The 16,249-nt window shown below is 50.5% G+C and overlaps 1 protein-coding gene across 1 annotated transcript; it reads right to left on the bottom strand.

The window, feature by feature from the left end:
• Positions 1-2,465: 2,465 nt before the first annotated feature.
• LOC123079358 (conserved oligomeric Golgi complex subunit 1) lies at positions 2,466-9,768 on the bottom strand. The gene is made up of 6 exons (XM_044502123.1): positions 7,472-9,768; positions 6,643-6,837; positions 5,035-5,324; positions 4,767-4,952; positions 3,861-4,041; positions 2,466-3,372 (listed from the first exon to the last, which is right to left on the bottom strand). Exons 1-6 carry the CDS (start codon positions 9,683-9,685, stop codon positions 3,232-3,234), a joined length of 3,207 nt encoding a protein of 1,068 aa, XP_044358058.1. The 5' UTR covers positions 9,686-9,768; the 3' UTR covers positions 2,466-3,231.
• Between the last annotated feature and the right edge of the window lie 6,481 nt (positions 9,769-16,249).

Genomic DNA, 16,249 nt, shown 5'->3' with positions numbered 1-16,249 from the left:
GCGCCTAGCACGCGCTCCGCCACGCCGCTCGCGCCAAGACCGGACACCCCAGCCTCCGCGCCGCCCTCCAGACGCAGCTCCCCCGCGCGGAGGAGGTGCGTCGGGGCGCGCCACCCCAGCCCGCGCGCGCGTCGCGACCGACCAGCACGCCGCGCTGCCCTGCTCCATCTCCTGCCTGCGCGCCCCCACTGGCCACGACGCGCCGGCCTACGATCCCCGCCGCCAGATCGAAGAAGAAGCCCCCCGCGGCCCCTACTCCAGGCGAGCGCGAGCAGATCCCACCGCCACCGGCACCGCGCGGGCTTTGCCCGACGGCGGCGGCGGGGAGGGGACGGAGAGGGGGGATCGAGGGGGCGGCGCTAGGGTTGCGCACCCGGGTCGCCCATGGGGGAGCGACACGGGGCCGAGCAAGAATTTCCTGGATAGTCGTAGGGGAGGGGACACTGGAGAACGTGTACTCTTTAGTCTTGGTTAAGGCTTGGCATGAACATAATGCTCGTCTAGAAGGTGAGGTAACTCCATCCCATCGCAGCTCAGGGCCATGGTAGGCCACATTTTAAAATGAAATCAAGGATGTGATCAGCCAGGCGCCTCGCTGGATGAAATCCACGCTAAAGAGTCCCATCCGGTGGGTGTGACGTCGAATCAGCCGCGTAGAATAATGGGCGGATCCTCTCCCAAGATATAAAGCTCGTTGCATGAGCTCCTGTAGAGACCGATCAGGGGCGTTCTCTTTGATGGAATGGCCGAGTGCATGGGCCTTGCCACCTTGGCAAGACCGGAGTTTTTGGAAGGGGGAAAAGGGCGCAAAAGTTGGGACGGCAGTCATTCACGCGCAATATAAATGCACTGATATGACACAACAACGATTTCTTCGTTTGTCCGGGTAAAACATTATCAGACGTGCACATCACTCATCGTCGGCCGGCTGGACGGGGGGTTGTTGGCGGCTCGCTGTCCGTGCCCGTGCGCGCCGGATCACCGCATACGTCAAGGCAAGCAAGGAAAGGGCGACGCCTTTCCTTCCGCTCAGATACTTTTTGAAATCCGTCGGAGAGAGAGAGAGAGAGAGCGGGCAGACGTCGCGGGCAAAGCAACGTCTCATCCACCGGCCGCAACGCCGTGATGCCGACAGATTTCAATTTCTCGTGCCAACCCACGCTTTCTGCGGGTGTGCTCCTGAATATCACTCTTCTCCCTCTAGGCACGTCTCCAGACCCGCAAATTTGCACCCGCGTCCGTTCACGGACAGAGGGACCAATCTGTGAACACGGATGTGGGAGCCGGCCATTCAATACTACTAGCATATATTTGAAATCGCGTTTCAACAGACCGGACGAAATTCATGCAAATCCAAACGGAAATCATCAAAGTTCGGATATAAAATATCACAAATAATCCATACATAGCATGCAAATAAGTCTAGTACAACAATAATTCAAATTCAACGAGATTAACTGAATGTTCAAAAAGTTTTTCATGAACGGATCATTCGGTCCCACACATACTGCCCCTTCAACTTCATCCAACGGTGTATGCACCTAAATGACAGCCCCTCTATCATGTGGTACGTCACAGCAGCGCTACGGGCTACACAATGTGTAGAGCAACATTGAGTGAACGGGTGATTCAATCGAGAAGTTGAGCAAGAAGAAGCAAAACTTACAGTCTCCTCCGCTGCCGCGCGCAATGACCATCTTGCCTCTAGCCGAGCAACCGTGTCACAAAACTTGGTGACGGTGGTTTGGATGGCATACTATCGATACGATAACAACCTCACATTGCGTTGTTGGATGATGTGCATGTCGTAGGGCGCAATGTGGTGTCATGCGTGAAACGAATCATGCACGCGCTGCTAGAAGAGCCCCCTTTTGTGCCTGCCTATGAAATCCGCGGATACAACCAACCATGCATCACACAACAACCCATCCTCCATTGTCGAGTACCGCGCCATCCTTCATACTATACAAAAATGACATGATGTTTGAAAATTAGCTCAATGGCATTTGATCGAACACCTGCCGGGCGTGGTGTCCTCCATGGATGTCGTCGACGGAGGAGTGTACCTGGGTGGGCGACGCCGTCATAAAAGACGAGCAGACGCGTCGGTGCCGATTGCGGAAGTCCGACAATGCATGTGTGGCGGCCAGAGAGGTACATCGGTGACATCGGAGGAGGAGGTACGCCAGAAGAAAATGGGCCCGGAAAGGGGATTTAGTGGGCTGGGGTGTAGGAGTCCCATGTGGCTGTGGCTGGAGTCTGGACTCGCGCAAAGCACCCCCAACTTTGCTTTCAATTTACGGGAAGAAACACGTCTGGACCACTCGGCGAAGCAATATAGGATGGCAAGATGGTTTGAGGGTCAGCGTTGGAGATGCCCTTAGGCAATAAAATTTAGTCCGTAGGTATGGTGAACTTTTAATCCAAAGGTACAGTGAAATAAAACTGGCGACCCTTTTGAAAGCTTTTGAAAGATAGAATACATGCTTTATTGCTATTTGCAGTGTACACAACTACTTACTACATATCAATTTGGAAACACCACAACAGCAGCCTCACAACTGTTCGAATATAACATCCTCCCAAACCGCCGAGACCAAAAACAGGTGAAAAGAATGGACTCCAAAATTCTCTTCATGAATTCATGAGGCCTTAAATGTACACAAATTGATCGAGACACACCAAAAATGGTGAGCTGGTATCATTACAAAGCTGCACTTGCTCTCTCCGATACGCCTTCAAATTGCACGCAGAAAACACGTAGAAAAAGCATCTGATTCCTCCTAGTATCAGCGCCTCCTCCATCTCTACAGGCTGGAAGCAGGCTGCGTTGTCAGATCTGCTTGAGCTTCTCCCCGAATGCCCACCGATCAAATAAAATGTACTCCCTCCGTTCCTAAATATAAGTCTTTGTAGGGATTTCACTATAGACCACATACGGATGTATATAGATGCATTTTAAAGTGTGGGTTCACTCATTTTGCTCCGTATGTAGTCCATAGTGAAATCTCTACAAAGACTTATATTTAGGAACAGAGGGAGTAAGAGGCATGCATGGATGTGCTGACCATCAACAGGCCAACTATGTGTCATCATTCTGTAAGCAACAGATTCCCAATGACAGATCTCACACATCAGCAGTGGTGATGTCATTATCTTGTTATGTGCATTTTCGTTTGTTGATGTATAAGAGGACGTATGGACTCGAGGCCTTCATTCACACTACTTTGACTATGAATCATATCGGGCCCCAGACGTGAAAGATGAGAAGAACCCAGCTGCTGGTCCAGGAAGAATGTCGCTCAGCCCTACCTGGCCATCAGAGAGCATGGAACCCCATCTAGATGTGTTCTCCCCAAATTTGCTCCCAACCTGATATAAAAACATTGTATGGGTATGTTTAGCTGGGCATTGCTGCTTTCAATTAGACAGAAATTTCATCTAAAACCTAGTCGACAGGCTTGATGAAGGGAGATGACAAAACATCTTAATTTAACAACCAGTATACAAACTGAATACAGCATCCTTTCAGTTCTACCTACCAAACTGGACCTAACGAAATTCAACGGTTCAACCATATAGAGAAGACAAGGTTGACTTGATACAAATAGTATGTGCTAGTGACACTCAATACATGAATCCATATGATGTCCATAATTCTCTTTACGTGCTTAACTGAATTAACTCAGGATAACTTCCTACATGATAATGCAGTCCCAGGCCAACCATAATGAGTATTGACAATATAGGCTACATTTATGAGAATCTACACCATGCATTATCACCATTGGCTGGTTTCACTACAACTTTTAAAAGAGCTGACAAAAAAGGGTGAAAAAACATATGGCTGGTTACTTTACCTGTGTAACAAAGGATTTGAGCAATGGAGCTGCACTTCCAAGACTTGCATTATTATCATATTCTGATATAGTAGACCTTTCCCCATTTGAATATGATGATTTCCAAGGGTTCCTAGATGTCGAATCATCAGATGGCGACTGTAGTGATGACTTGGGTGTTCTTGATGATAGAGCTGGGGCACTGCAAGCGGAAAAGGTGAATAGGGAAGCAGTTAGTCTAAAAACTAGCATATTTGTTCATTACAGCCAAATCACACAACGGAAAATAAGGAACACCCACCAGAGGCCCAAAATAACAATCAGAAAAATATAGTAACAACTATCCATTAGGCCATCCTACAGGCAGAAGCCAGACTGAAAACATATCTTTGACAATTGACCATGACTGTTTTGTCAATTTTATAGCTGACCCTGCGTAATAAGCTAGAGGATAGTATCCACTTAATTAATAAGAAAACAATTGACTTAAAACCTGTCATGTGACCACAAGGTATATAATTAATTCATCCAGAAGCTATGACTGCAACATTGGTACGTCAGACAAGTATATGCCATACAGATGTCTGTTTTGACATTTTAGCAAACTAGTTTATGCAAATAGGTACCAAAGAGCGGTTTGTACTCGTTGGTGCATAATACGGAAAATCCCATGCGACACTATTCACAACAACTCAACTGTCGAGTATGCAGTACACACCCCAGGATGTAGGCATTCAACTTCTATTGTTTATATGAATTATCACTACTATTGATAATATCATCTCATAAAAAATTGAAGGATAACACAATGATGTGTCGGAAATTAACAAACTAAGATATTATAGAAGATGCACCATGCTCTCTCTAAAAACTGGACCATGGAACTAACAATTGTACGTTTACAGGTTAGACAAAACAATTGTTTACCTGATTGGTAGGTACTTGAATCTTGGAACCTGGGAGCACCTCATAATATTTGAATCTGTATTTGTTTTTGTTGGTAACTTTTGTGCCGCACCAGTATACATGTGATTCAGTTGAACCAAGAAACCAAAAAGAACAACGCAGCGCTTGTAAGATTGCTTCTCATTCTCCCATAAGTAAGATTCATACCTGTTACAAGTGAGACATGTTTCATTTTTTAGTACATCGATCATATACATGTGTAACAATTTCAAACAGAGAAAATACTTACGTAGCCCAGTCTATTGGATCCAATCTCTGCGAGAATTTATTGATCAGCTTGTTTATAGGCTCTATGGTAGCTGAATCTGCCTGGAATTGTGATTGTTTTCTCCTGAAGGTAGTCTTAGCATTGTCCTGTTTTATCTTTGTTTCAGAAGGATTGGCTGAAGAGTTTTTGCCTCCGGATAGGATATCACCAATGAAACGCAGATCTAGCAGTATTTGCAGAACTCCTTTTTCTGAAACCTGCGAGTTACTTGATTCGATAGATGCCAAAAAGTTTTCGTAGATACTGATAACCTACATGAGTTTAACCAGATGTTAAGGCCAACGATTACATTTCTCGAAATAAAAGGGCCCAATGATTACATTGGCTTTAAGTCCTATACTGCACTTTTCATATTCAAACTTCAACAACACAGCTAGAGATGGAAAGGGTGATAATTGACACATATATTTGGATAAACAATCAAGTTTCGACTTGGTTCCCAGTTCTTATCGTTGAAATATTGACATGAGTCGGACGATGTATGCAGGCAAAATAAGTTCACAAGTCATGATGAAATAATCAACATTGTATTTGTTTAGTGCTGAGGGTCATCCAGATACACAAGCGTCTAGAGTGGAGACATAGTGACCAACCAAATCAAAGCTTGATCACAAGGGAATCAGCTGAAACTATGAGCTTTAATCAAGTTATCCAAATTTGACATAGTATCCCTATGAATGTCATTATGGTGTGACAAACATTTATGTGAACTCCCAAGATATATGCCTATAGGCTATAGCTATAGCTATTAGTACTGCCTATTTTCATTAATGCTGTTGAGTAGGTAATGAACCTTAAGAGTTATATCATTGCGCCAAAGCTTGTTATTGCAGGGGTTTTGCAGAAGGAGGCTTTATATCAGTACATTGTTGAACAAATGCTACCCTGGAACATTACACTAAATGACTGACCTGTTTGTTATGCATTGGTCGCATTATTTCCTCAAAATTATTTCCCTCTTGTTATAAGACTTTTGAGGGGGCAGACACAAAACATGATGGGAAAATTGACAAAGAAGAATGGTGCAATCTAGTTCTTAGACATCCCTCATTACTGAAGAACATGACGCCCCAATATCTCAAGTAAGATACGCTAACGTATTTGTTAACTATTTACTTTTGATCAGCTTATTATGCTCAAGTTGATTGAAATCTGAGGGGTTCAGAATTAATAATAGTATCAACTATCCTTGCATTATATTGCCAAAGCACATATACATTATCTCATAGAGCAGAGTCTTCAGTAATACTGTCAGGAAATAAAGAGGCATGATATTATTCAGCTATGAAGTGAAAACCAGCAAACAGAATATGCAACATTGATTAGTTAAGCAATAGTTTTGTCATGCTTAGCTTCTGGGTCAAGAACACAACTACGGAAGGTAGTTACAGAACTCAACAATAAGTGCTAACAAACACAATAAGTTACTGTTTTTTATGCAGATGCATGGTAAAACAGCTTAGGTACAAATGCCGCAAATAATTCTTTGGTTCTTCGCTTGAAACATGAAGTATTAGAACAATAATGAAGTGTTATGCATCTTTGATAAATTGTTACCATATAACACACCTTCTGTAGTAAATCCCAGGCAAATTTATGCAATATAATTCTGTCCAGGATGTGCCCTCCAATTTTATGAATCTCCAGACATGCTTGGTAAAGAAAGGATATAATGTACAGCGAAGGCATTGATGGAAGAGCTATTTGCATCTCCAAGGGACCATCGGTAGGTTCCTCTTGTTTGATGACTGTAACTTCCCATCCCTGACAAGGAAACCATACAGTGTAATTAAAACGACCAGCACTGCATATATATGTGAATACATAAACAAGATAAGATGTTCCCTTTTTACAATAAAATAGATGGAGCAACAGAGTGATGCTGAAATCTTTAAAAAGGATGTAATCCCTGAATATATACAAACCCACTCCAAAGTACAACTATGGCCAAAACAATTATTTAGCATCTAGAAAAGGTGTGCCTTTACGTATCAACCTATCAAACATCCTATGAGATACTACTCTAAAAGTGGTTCTACCGACACGCAAAACCAGACTTCTCAAAGTACATCTTCCCTAAACATTGTTCGATAAATTCTGCAAGTATTATTATTATATCACTTAATCAGAGAGAATGCCCTGCCTCAGTCATGTCCAGTAGGTTGTACAATTCTTACAGTTGTTATTGTTACGTGTTACTAATGTTGCTCTATATATATATATATATATATATATATATATATATATATATATATATCTTCATGCCTCACTAAAGTTTCCCCTAATAAAAATATGAATAGCATGAAATGACGTAACTAGATACGACAGTGTGATATATACTAAGAATGATCAAATGATTCAAACAACAAATAAAAAACGAGCGATGCTGAGGGTGTACCCTTAAAGGAGTTGATGAGGATAATGAATCATCTCTATTTAGAGCATATGAAAGAAGGTCTGATAATTCAGCAGACACCCATGTTATCCACAAAGTGTGAGCCGTAATGCACAGTGCCTTTAGGGTCTTATTGAGTTCATCAAGTCTGGGATTGGAGCTATCATCAGCACCAAACAAGGAAGCAGCAGCAGCAGCAATAGATTGTCTTCTGGGGCTTTCAGAAAATTGCCTTCCAGGACTCCTAGGGCTGTCAAATTGTCTTCTGGGGGTAAAAGGTGATGACGACTCAAAAGATGCTCTTGAATGTCTTGGCGTGGGCGATGATAACCTGGCAAATGCTTCACCACCAGAATCCTTTACCCACTGCCTTGGGGAGCTTAGTATCAGGGGTACATGACTTGAATGATATCTCAATGCAAACAAGAGGCGGCCAATGAAGAGAGACCGCTCCACAATAACAGATGCAGCAGGCATGTTGTCATCCCCCTTTTTCGTTCCCAATGCATCAGAAAGGTTTCCAAGTTCGGCTTCTAATTTGTTCAGTACTCCCAAGATGGTCTTATAGCATTTCTCCTGGATGTATGGCACCAACTCCTTCAATCTCTGAACTGAATTGTGCGACTCAACAAAGCTTAAAAGATCCTCGAGAATACTCTTGCATTTGCCGTCAATTGCATTCTTGATGCGACTAACTTCCGGCCCAAAATACGATGCTAGGCAGCTGTGGAAGTCATTCTCGTCAGCAATTGGTTTCAAATGTGCCAAAATTCCACCTTTCTTGATCTTAGATTCTGAGAACCATACGCTGCCCCCAGTCGAAGCTTTTTGCACATGCACCAGGAAATCAGCAGCATCCTTAGGACCAGCATTCGCACCAATAGCCTGAATCGATTCCATCACATTAACACTACCAACCAAGCTATCAAACTCTGAATGCACAATGTCCTTCATCCGTTGCACAAATGCTTCCTCCATCCAGTCCTCAAAAATATCCTTGCCTTCTTTCAAGATTAACCCACGGATTTGATCCCATGGGGATTCAATCTCTGACCCAAACACACTCTTCAGCCACTGCTCCAAATTCCCTTCCAGTCCTGTTCTGTCATCTAGTTTCTCACGAATGAGCCTTTGCGCCGAGCCAAGTCCCACCCCACTACCGATGGCATCGACTAGCCTTTGCGACCCAGCAATCACACCAAACATCTCATCACAACATTCCTTGAGCCAATCTGTACAAGTTCGTGCCACAGTATCCGGCTCAAGCAGCACCATGGTAGCCTCAAGCTGATCCCAGTGCTCTCTCCACAACCGTGCCTCCTCGTCTGGGTCTGGAATGCCACCGAACAGCTGTGCAGGGGGCGGCGACTCGAGCACTGTCTTGTAGAACATCGGCAAGTCGGTGAGCGCAGGCACAAATAACTGCCCAACGTGGCCGAGAGTGACCCGAACGATCCCAGCAACATCGCACAGCACGGAGGTGTAGGAGGACGGATCCGAGGCTAGCACGGTCAGAGCTTGCGAGATCCAGGCGCGGCGAGAGGAGAGGAGAAGGAGGAGCGCCTGGGACGGGGTGAGCGACGGCGCGTCGATCGCCGCTGCAGCCGCGAGTGCGTCGGCGTGGGCCGAGACAGGGAGGCGGCGGTCGGCCAGGCGTTCGCGGGCGCGCTGCGCGATCTGGGGCCGGAACGCCTCCACTAGCTGCGCCTGGTGCGCGAGCAGCGGGAACCGCCCTGCCGCGGCGGCGTCGCGGGAGAGCAGGCGGTGCACGACCTGCGCCCGCATGTACCGCCCGGCGGCCTCCAGGAGGATCCCCTCGTCGAGCCGGCCCCAGATGTGCTCGGGCGTGTCGACGAGGTACTTGGCGCGGGCCGCCGCGGCGTAGAGCCGCGCGCGGCCCCCGGAAGAGGAGGACGAGGCGGCGCTGGCGCTGGCGCTGGGGGCCTCAGCGGGCGGGGAGAGCGACGAGAGGGAGTCGGAGACGCGGGAGAGGTTCTCCGAAATGGCGTCCGAGGACTGCTTGATGAGCAGGATGGAGTCGGCGGAGTCGAGGAGGTCGCGGTAGCTGCGGCCGACGAGCTGCCGGAGCTCCTCCTCCTTGGCGGAGATCTCGCGGCGGGTGGCGGCCTCCACCTCGCGGATCTCGGCGACGCGCTTGGTGCGGAAAAGCTCCTCGGCGTCGGCCACGCCGCCGCCGGAGGCGGCCGCGGCGGGCATCGTGGCCGCGCTTGGCTTCGGGCGCGCGGCGAGATCCAGGAGGGGATCGGGATTCGGGGGGCGCGGGTGGGAGGGAGATTGCTTACCAGAAGATGCACGTTCGTTTCAGTTAGCAGTGGGCTTTGGGAGGGCGCAGGTGGACCCAAGCCGCGCGTTAGGGCCGTGGGGCCGTCATGTAAGCGAGGTAACAACTTTTTTTTTAAGAAACAGGTAACAACTGGTGAACCAGGGAGATGTTCGCTATAGACTCCATGGATTTTGGGCGGCACTTGGCCCATAATCCGTAGACCTCCGCAAGAAAAGCTAAGCTCGGTCAGAAAGTCTTTTTCTCGAATATGCACGAGTGTGCATATTATATATTAAAGAAGAAAGGCAAAGAATGCCTTCATCATATTTACAAGGGTCACATTACAACGCTCCTAATCCTCACTACTGGCCCACCGTTCAAGCCGAAGGAAGAAGGGGTCCATGTTCCTTCTAAACTTGTCGGCAATAGCCCACATTCTCCCTTCCGACCTGACTCTACCTAGGACTACGCCTAATGAAGGAGACACCCCCTCGAAGACAATAGCATTACGATGCTTTCACAACTCCCATAATGTTAGTAAGAAAACCGTATGAAGATCCTTCTTGTGCCAGTCGTTTATCCCATGCTTTACCTCAAGCCAGAGGGCTAGGGAGTCCTGTGCAGTCGGCGTCCAGTCCAGCTTGCCCAGGGCGTCACATACTACGGCCCAAGCTGACCTGGCAAAGACACACGTCAGTAACACATGATCAATAGTTTCGTCCTCTTGGTCGCATAAGGGGCATGCATCTTGGAGTGGGAGGCCTCTCCTTGCCAGTCTGTCTGAGGTCCAACACCTGTTTCTTAAGGCATGCCAAGCAAAGAACTTGCAGGTAGATGGGGCCCGAGACTTCCACGTCAGCTCAGCCATAGGCTCCACCGTCCGGCCCCAGAATTTTGCCGCGTAAGCCGAACGCACCGAGAAGCGGCCATTGGTCTCCCATGCCCAAGAGACCACGTCCGGCACATCCGCCTGTGGCTCCCACGTGCTTACTTTCGTCCAAAGCTCTAGGTATTCCTGCAGTGCGGCCACACCAATGTTCGGGCCAACATCTATTGCCCAAGACCCATTCTCTACAGGTTGAGCGACTGACCTCACCAATCTGATCCGCCTTGGGATCATGCCATATATCGTTGGTGCGATCTCTTGCACCCGCATACCGTTGATCCAGCGATCCTCCCAGAAAAGCGTATGGAGACCGCAATGTGCTTCACTCCTCATAGCCGCCTGGACAAGTAGCTTTGCTTCTTTTGGGGTATTGATTTTGAACTCGCTCCAAGGTCTGCTCGTGTCCACCCTTGCGAGCCATGACCACCTGGCTTGCATGGCCACATTCAGCCATCTGAGGTTAGGTATCCCTAGACCATCAGCCCACTTTGGTGCACACACCGAATCCCACGCAACCGCACAATTGCCTCCGTTAGCTTCCGCTCTTCTGCACCATAAGAATCCTCTACACACCTTATTCATCGCCGCTATCGTCTTCTTTGGTAGGTCAAGCGCCATCATGGCATGGATGGGCATGGCACAGAGCACAGACTGCACCAATGTGAGACGTCCACTCTTCGGCATTAGGGCCGCTTTCCACTTAGGCAGACAATTTGCCATCTGATCAACTAGAAACTGCAACTGTGCCGCTGACTGCTTCCTCAAGGACAACGGCAGCCCAAGGTACTTGATTGGGAATGCCCCTCTCGGGCATCCCAGCCCATGGCACACCATAGCGGCTTCCTGATCATTGCATCTTATCGGTAGTGCTGCCGATTTGACCATGTTTATCCGTAAGCCCGAAGCCTCTCCAAACATTTCCAGTATGTTCTTGCATATGTCTATCTCCCTGGGCTTGGGTTTGATGAACACCACCACATCATCCGCAAATATGGACAACCGCTGCCGCATACCTGTATGTGCCAAGGGCTCCAACACGCCTCTCGTCGTGACCCTCTCAAACAACCTTTGCAACGGTTCCATAGTAAGAATGAATAGCATCAGCGATATCGGATCCCCTTGTCGCAACCCTTTGCAGTTATATATGGTATCACCCGGGTCTCCATTCACCATGACTTTGGTGGTGGACGTCGCAAGGATTCGACAGATCCAAGATCTCCACCGAGGTCCAAACCCCATCTGTTGCATCACCTCAAGCAAAAACGGCCACTGCACAGAATCGAAAGCCTTCGAGATATCTAGCTTTAGTAGCATGGTGGGCATCCTCAGGGCGTTCAGTCGACGAGCCGTACTTTGAACCAGCATGAAATTGTCATGTAACGATCGGCCTTTGACGAAGGCACTCTGGTGGTTTCCAACCAACCGCGGAAGATGCACCACCAATCGGCAAGCAAGAACCTTCTCAAATATTTTGATAGCCCCATGCACAAGGTTGATCGGCCTAAAGTCACCCACGTCCAAAGCACCATCCATCTTGGGCAATAATGTTACCAAAGATTTATTGATAGCAGCCATGCCCCTCATGTCGCCATTGAAGAAGCAATCCATGGCCTTCATGAAATCCACCTTAATAATGCTCCAACACATGGCATAGAATCGGCCCGTGAACCCATCCGGCCCCGGCGCCTTATCCGGAGGCATGTCCTTAATCACACTTTCCACTTCCTCCATAGTGAAGGCCTCCTCCAATTGTGATAGGTCTAGGTGTGGCAGATCCAGCTGCTGGAGGTTTAGTGTGTAACTCCGCGGCTCCACGGTGCCAAAAGCCCTGCCGTAGTGCGCATCCACTACCGACGCCACCTCTTCATGTCCTGAGTGAATAGTCCCATTATATTTCACCGATCTAAGGACGTTCTTCCGCTGCCTGTGACTCGCTTGTTGATGGAAAAGCCTCGTGCTCCCATCCCCTTCTCGGAGCTGTAGTAGCCTGGAGTGTTGTCGTGCGATAGTTCTCTCTAATGAGCATAGCCCTAGCAGCTTCCTCTTTAAGCCTCGCCTCAGATCACGCTCTGCATTTGATAGCTGCCTCGATTCCATGGCGACGTCTAATTGCTTTATCACCTCCAACGCAATGGATATCTGTAACTTCACATTCCCAATCCAACGGTTGCTCCACTTCTGAAGGCTGACCGCCGTGGCCCGCAGCTTGTTTTGGAGCGTGAGGTAGTCATTTGAGGCATTAGGAGTGGAGTCCCAAGCCGTCCGCACTGTTTCCATGAATCCCTCCGCCTTGATCCAGAAAGCCTCAAACTTGAATCGTTTCCTCGTCATAATCTCCATGTTCATATCAAGCATCAATGGGCAGTGATCCGATACTGCCGTTCCCAGCGCAGAGACGAAACATGATGGGAACGATTCATCCCATTCATTGGAGACAAAAACACGATCGATTTTCTCCAGAGTTGCATTCTGTCTCTCGTTGGACCATGTGTACCGCCGCCCGTTTAGGTATAGCTCCTTCAATTCTAGCAGGTTCAGCTTAGATCTAAACCGCCTCAACATCCTCCAATTAATCAAGTCATTGCTCTTGTCCTCCTGTCCAGCTAGGAGGTTAAAGTCTCCAGCAACTAACCAAGGCCCCGCGTGTAGGTCCCGTATATCCACCAGGTCTTGCAAGAACTCAAGTTTGTCGGCCTCCTCCTAAGGGCCATAGACACACATCAGCCACCAGGCTTGCTCATCCTCTGGGCACTTGACCAGGGCCGTCACCGTATGATTTGTGTAGTGCGGATTGGACAAGTGAGTAATAGATTCATTCCAAGCCACCAAGATCCCACCACGTGTGCCTAACGCTGGTAAGTAGAAGAACTTGTCATATTTATTGCCAAGGCATTGACGCACAATGCTCGCCGATACATCATGCAGTTTAGTCTCTTGTAGACATACAATGGCCGGATTGGCCGATGTCACCACCTGAAATAAAGCGTTCCTCCTAGCCGGAGCATTTAGCCCTCGGACATTCCACACCAACATTTTAAGGGGTTGTACATTCATTTGCAATGCCCACAACGTCCCCTCCTAGCTGAGCGGACAACTAGGCCACGATAGGGCCCTCGATCCACGGCTCCTGAGGTGATTCCCATCCAAACAACGCCAGCACAGCCGCAATGTGTGCACCCGAGAGAGGGCGTGAGCAAAGGTCAACATACATCCGAAGAGCGCCCTCTGAAATAGCCTCCCCCTCGTGTGCCAAGCACAACTTTCTGATGAGCACTTGTTGCGGCTTGGTTGCCGCATGTTTGGCGATCCTAGCACTCCTCCTAGGCGTGGCGTCTAGCCTCGGCTTCTTCCTTGCTTGGCGGCAGGTTTGGGCAGCAGTTCTATTGCTTGGTCTTGGCAGGATCGGAGACAAGGGCTGGCGCACACCAGCACAAAAAGTCCCCACATCTACGTGAAACTCGTTCCCCGCCGCAGCCTGCATGGGAACAGTACTGCATGGCCTCGGATCCGACGCATGGCCGAGCTCCTCCTCAGGTGGGTCCGCATCTACCCCATTCGTCGGACTGCCTTGCGTGCATGCCATCTGGTTGGCCACATGGCCCGCGTCATCCTCGGGCTGGCCCACGCCCGGCGCATGCCTGATCATGCATGGCCTCGGATCCCTCAGCTGGCTGGTCTCCCCAGAGGATAGGCTGACCTGGAAAGTCTCCCAGGGCTCCACCTGCATGGCGCAGTCTTCCACATCCTGCTGCATCGACAGGAGTTCTTGATTCTCCCTAGTCCCAACACTTGGCAAATCTTCGTCTGTCATATCCTGCAGAGGGAGGGGGATTTGGACCAATCCGATCCACACTGATCCGTCCACATGCAGCCCTCCATTGGGCATCAAGGCCGAGGCGCTGGCCCCAATCCCCTGCGTAGCAGCAGCTTCCTCCACCTCCTTCTGTCGCCACCTGGTTAGCTGCACCGATGGTGGTGAACAAACGGTCTTCCTGGGCCCCACTGTCGCTGTCGGGGCCGGACAGGACGCCTCGCGTGACAGAGAGCAGCTGACACCCAGCATGCCTGGCTCCACGATTGGCTCCACGACCGGGCCCGCAGAAAAGCCTCTGGCGTTAGCCACGCGGCTGATGCTGACCGACCCAACAGCCACCGACGCCGTTTGAACGCGGGTGCGCGAACCCCTCGGCGCCGCCGCCGCCGTAGACGACCCGGCTGTGCTCACCGAATCCCCACCGTGGCCACCCACATGCCGGGCGTGACCTCCCTATCCACCTCGACCGCCATGACCGCCATGCGTCGGATCATCATTCCCAGTGGGCGGTGATGGAGGTGGTGGCGGCGGCGGCGCCGGCCGCCCCTCCATTGTCTCCCCATCCTCCATCGGGTCCGCCAACACCTCGATGCCGATAGGATACCAGAGCGCCGTAGTGCACCTACCAACAGTCAAATGCCGTCCATCCTCTTCAGCCCAAAGAGTTCGCCGGGGTTCATCCGCTGTCTTGGAATCCGATGCGGCCGGTCTGTGCGAAGCCACACACGGAAGTCCGCCATGTCCGCTTGGCTCGCGGTGTCCTCGTTCACCCCCACCACGTAGCCCAGGCCGCGTAAGACCGCGCTCGCCGTCCTCTGGTTCCAGGTGTGGGCCGGCACCCTCCTCAGAGAGATCGGGACGAGGAAGGGCAAGGATGCCGCCGTGGCCTGCGACTGACGAATCCAGGGCCGCAAGGAGAGCTCAAACCAGGAGGAATCCGCCTTGCCCGCACGCACCATCCGATCCCGGAGAGCATCGTCATGGCAAAGCACCAGAAAATCCTCTGGGTAGTAGCGCCAAATGGACATCTCCGCTGAGCCGACGCCGAATGCCGCATGCAGAGCACGCGCCGCCGAGTCCACATCCACCGAAGGTCTGGTGCCAGTCACTGTGACAAGCACAGCTCTCGCCAACTCCGCCTCCAGCCGCCGCGTGTCGTCACTTCCATCGGCTCCAGCTCCGGCCGAGGCAGCGTGCCCTCCAGAAGGTCAAAATGCACCGTGAACACAGGCAACGCCCTTCTCTTCGACGATGCCGCAGGTGGCTCCTGCACCACATGGCTCCACAAGCGCACCGCGCCCGGCGGTGGTGGCCCCGACGGCGGATGAGGTAAGACCGAGGGCGAGCGACGAGGCGAGGCAAGCAGCGAGGGCGCGTCAACAGCCGCCCAAAGACGGAGCGCCGACGGCAGGCGCGGCGGCTGCTCCACCGGAGACGGACTGCGCGGCCGAGTGCACCCACACGAAATATGGCCGGCACCGTGGCAACGGACGCAGAATGTCGGGTTGGTGCACTCCCTTGAGATATGGCCCTCGCTGCCACAGTTGTAGCAGCAGCCATACAACTCGGTCGGCAGCCTGGAGGAAGGCGGCGGGCGGGCGGCAGTGAGCACGCGCGCCCCCCGGGCCGGGCGGCGACACCTCGGACGCGAGACGCAGGCAGGCGCGGCGCGCGGGCGATGGCTCACCTTAGTCTGCCAGCCCCCATCCGCCGGCGGAGGAACCGGAGCTCGCGAGGATCCAGCCCCGCCCTGGACCACTGGGCCGAAGGCAGTGCCCAAGATCTCCGGGACGACGA

The sequence above is a fragment of the Triticum aestivum genome, chromosome 3D, assembly GCF_018294505.1.
Source record: "Triticum aestivum cultivar Chinese Spring chromosome 3D, IWGSC CS RefSeq v2.1, whole genome shotgun sequence".
NCBI classification, from domain to species: Eukaryota; Viridiplantae; Streptophyta; class Magnoliopsida; order Poales; family Poaceae; genus Triticum; species Triticum aestivum.
This window is presented reverse-complemented; position numbering and strand designations above follow the sequence as displayed.

Bases quoted from the DNA above. Each gene is read 5' to 3' on its own strand.
- LOC123079358 (XM_044502123.1), bottom strand. From the start codon at position 9,685: ATGCCCGCCGCGGCCGCCTCCGGCGGCGGCGTGGCCGACGCCGAGGAG. The intron at 6,838-7,471 runs GTACACCCTCAG...TTTCCTTGTCAG, and splicing joins CCTCATCAACTCCTTTAAGG to GGATGGGAAGTTACAGTCAT. The intron at 4,953-5,034 runs GTAAGTATTTTC...CACTTGTAACAG, and splicing joins GATCCAATAGACTGGGCTAC to GTATGAATCTTACTTATGGG.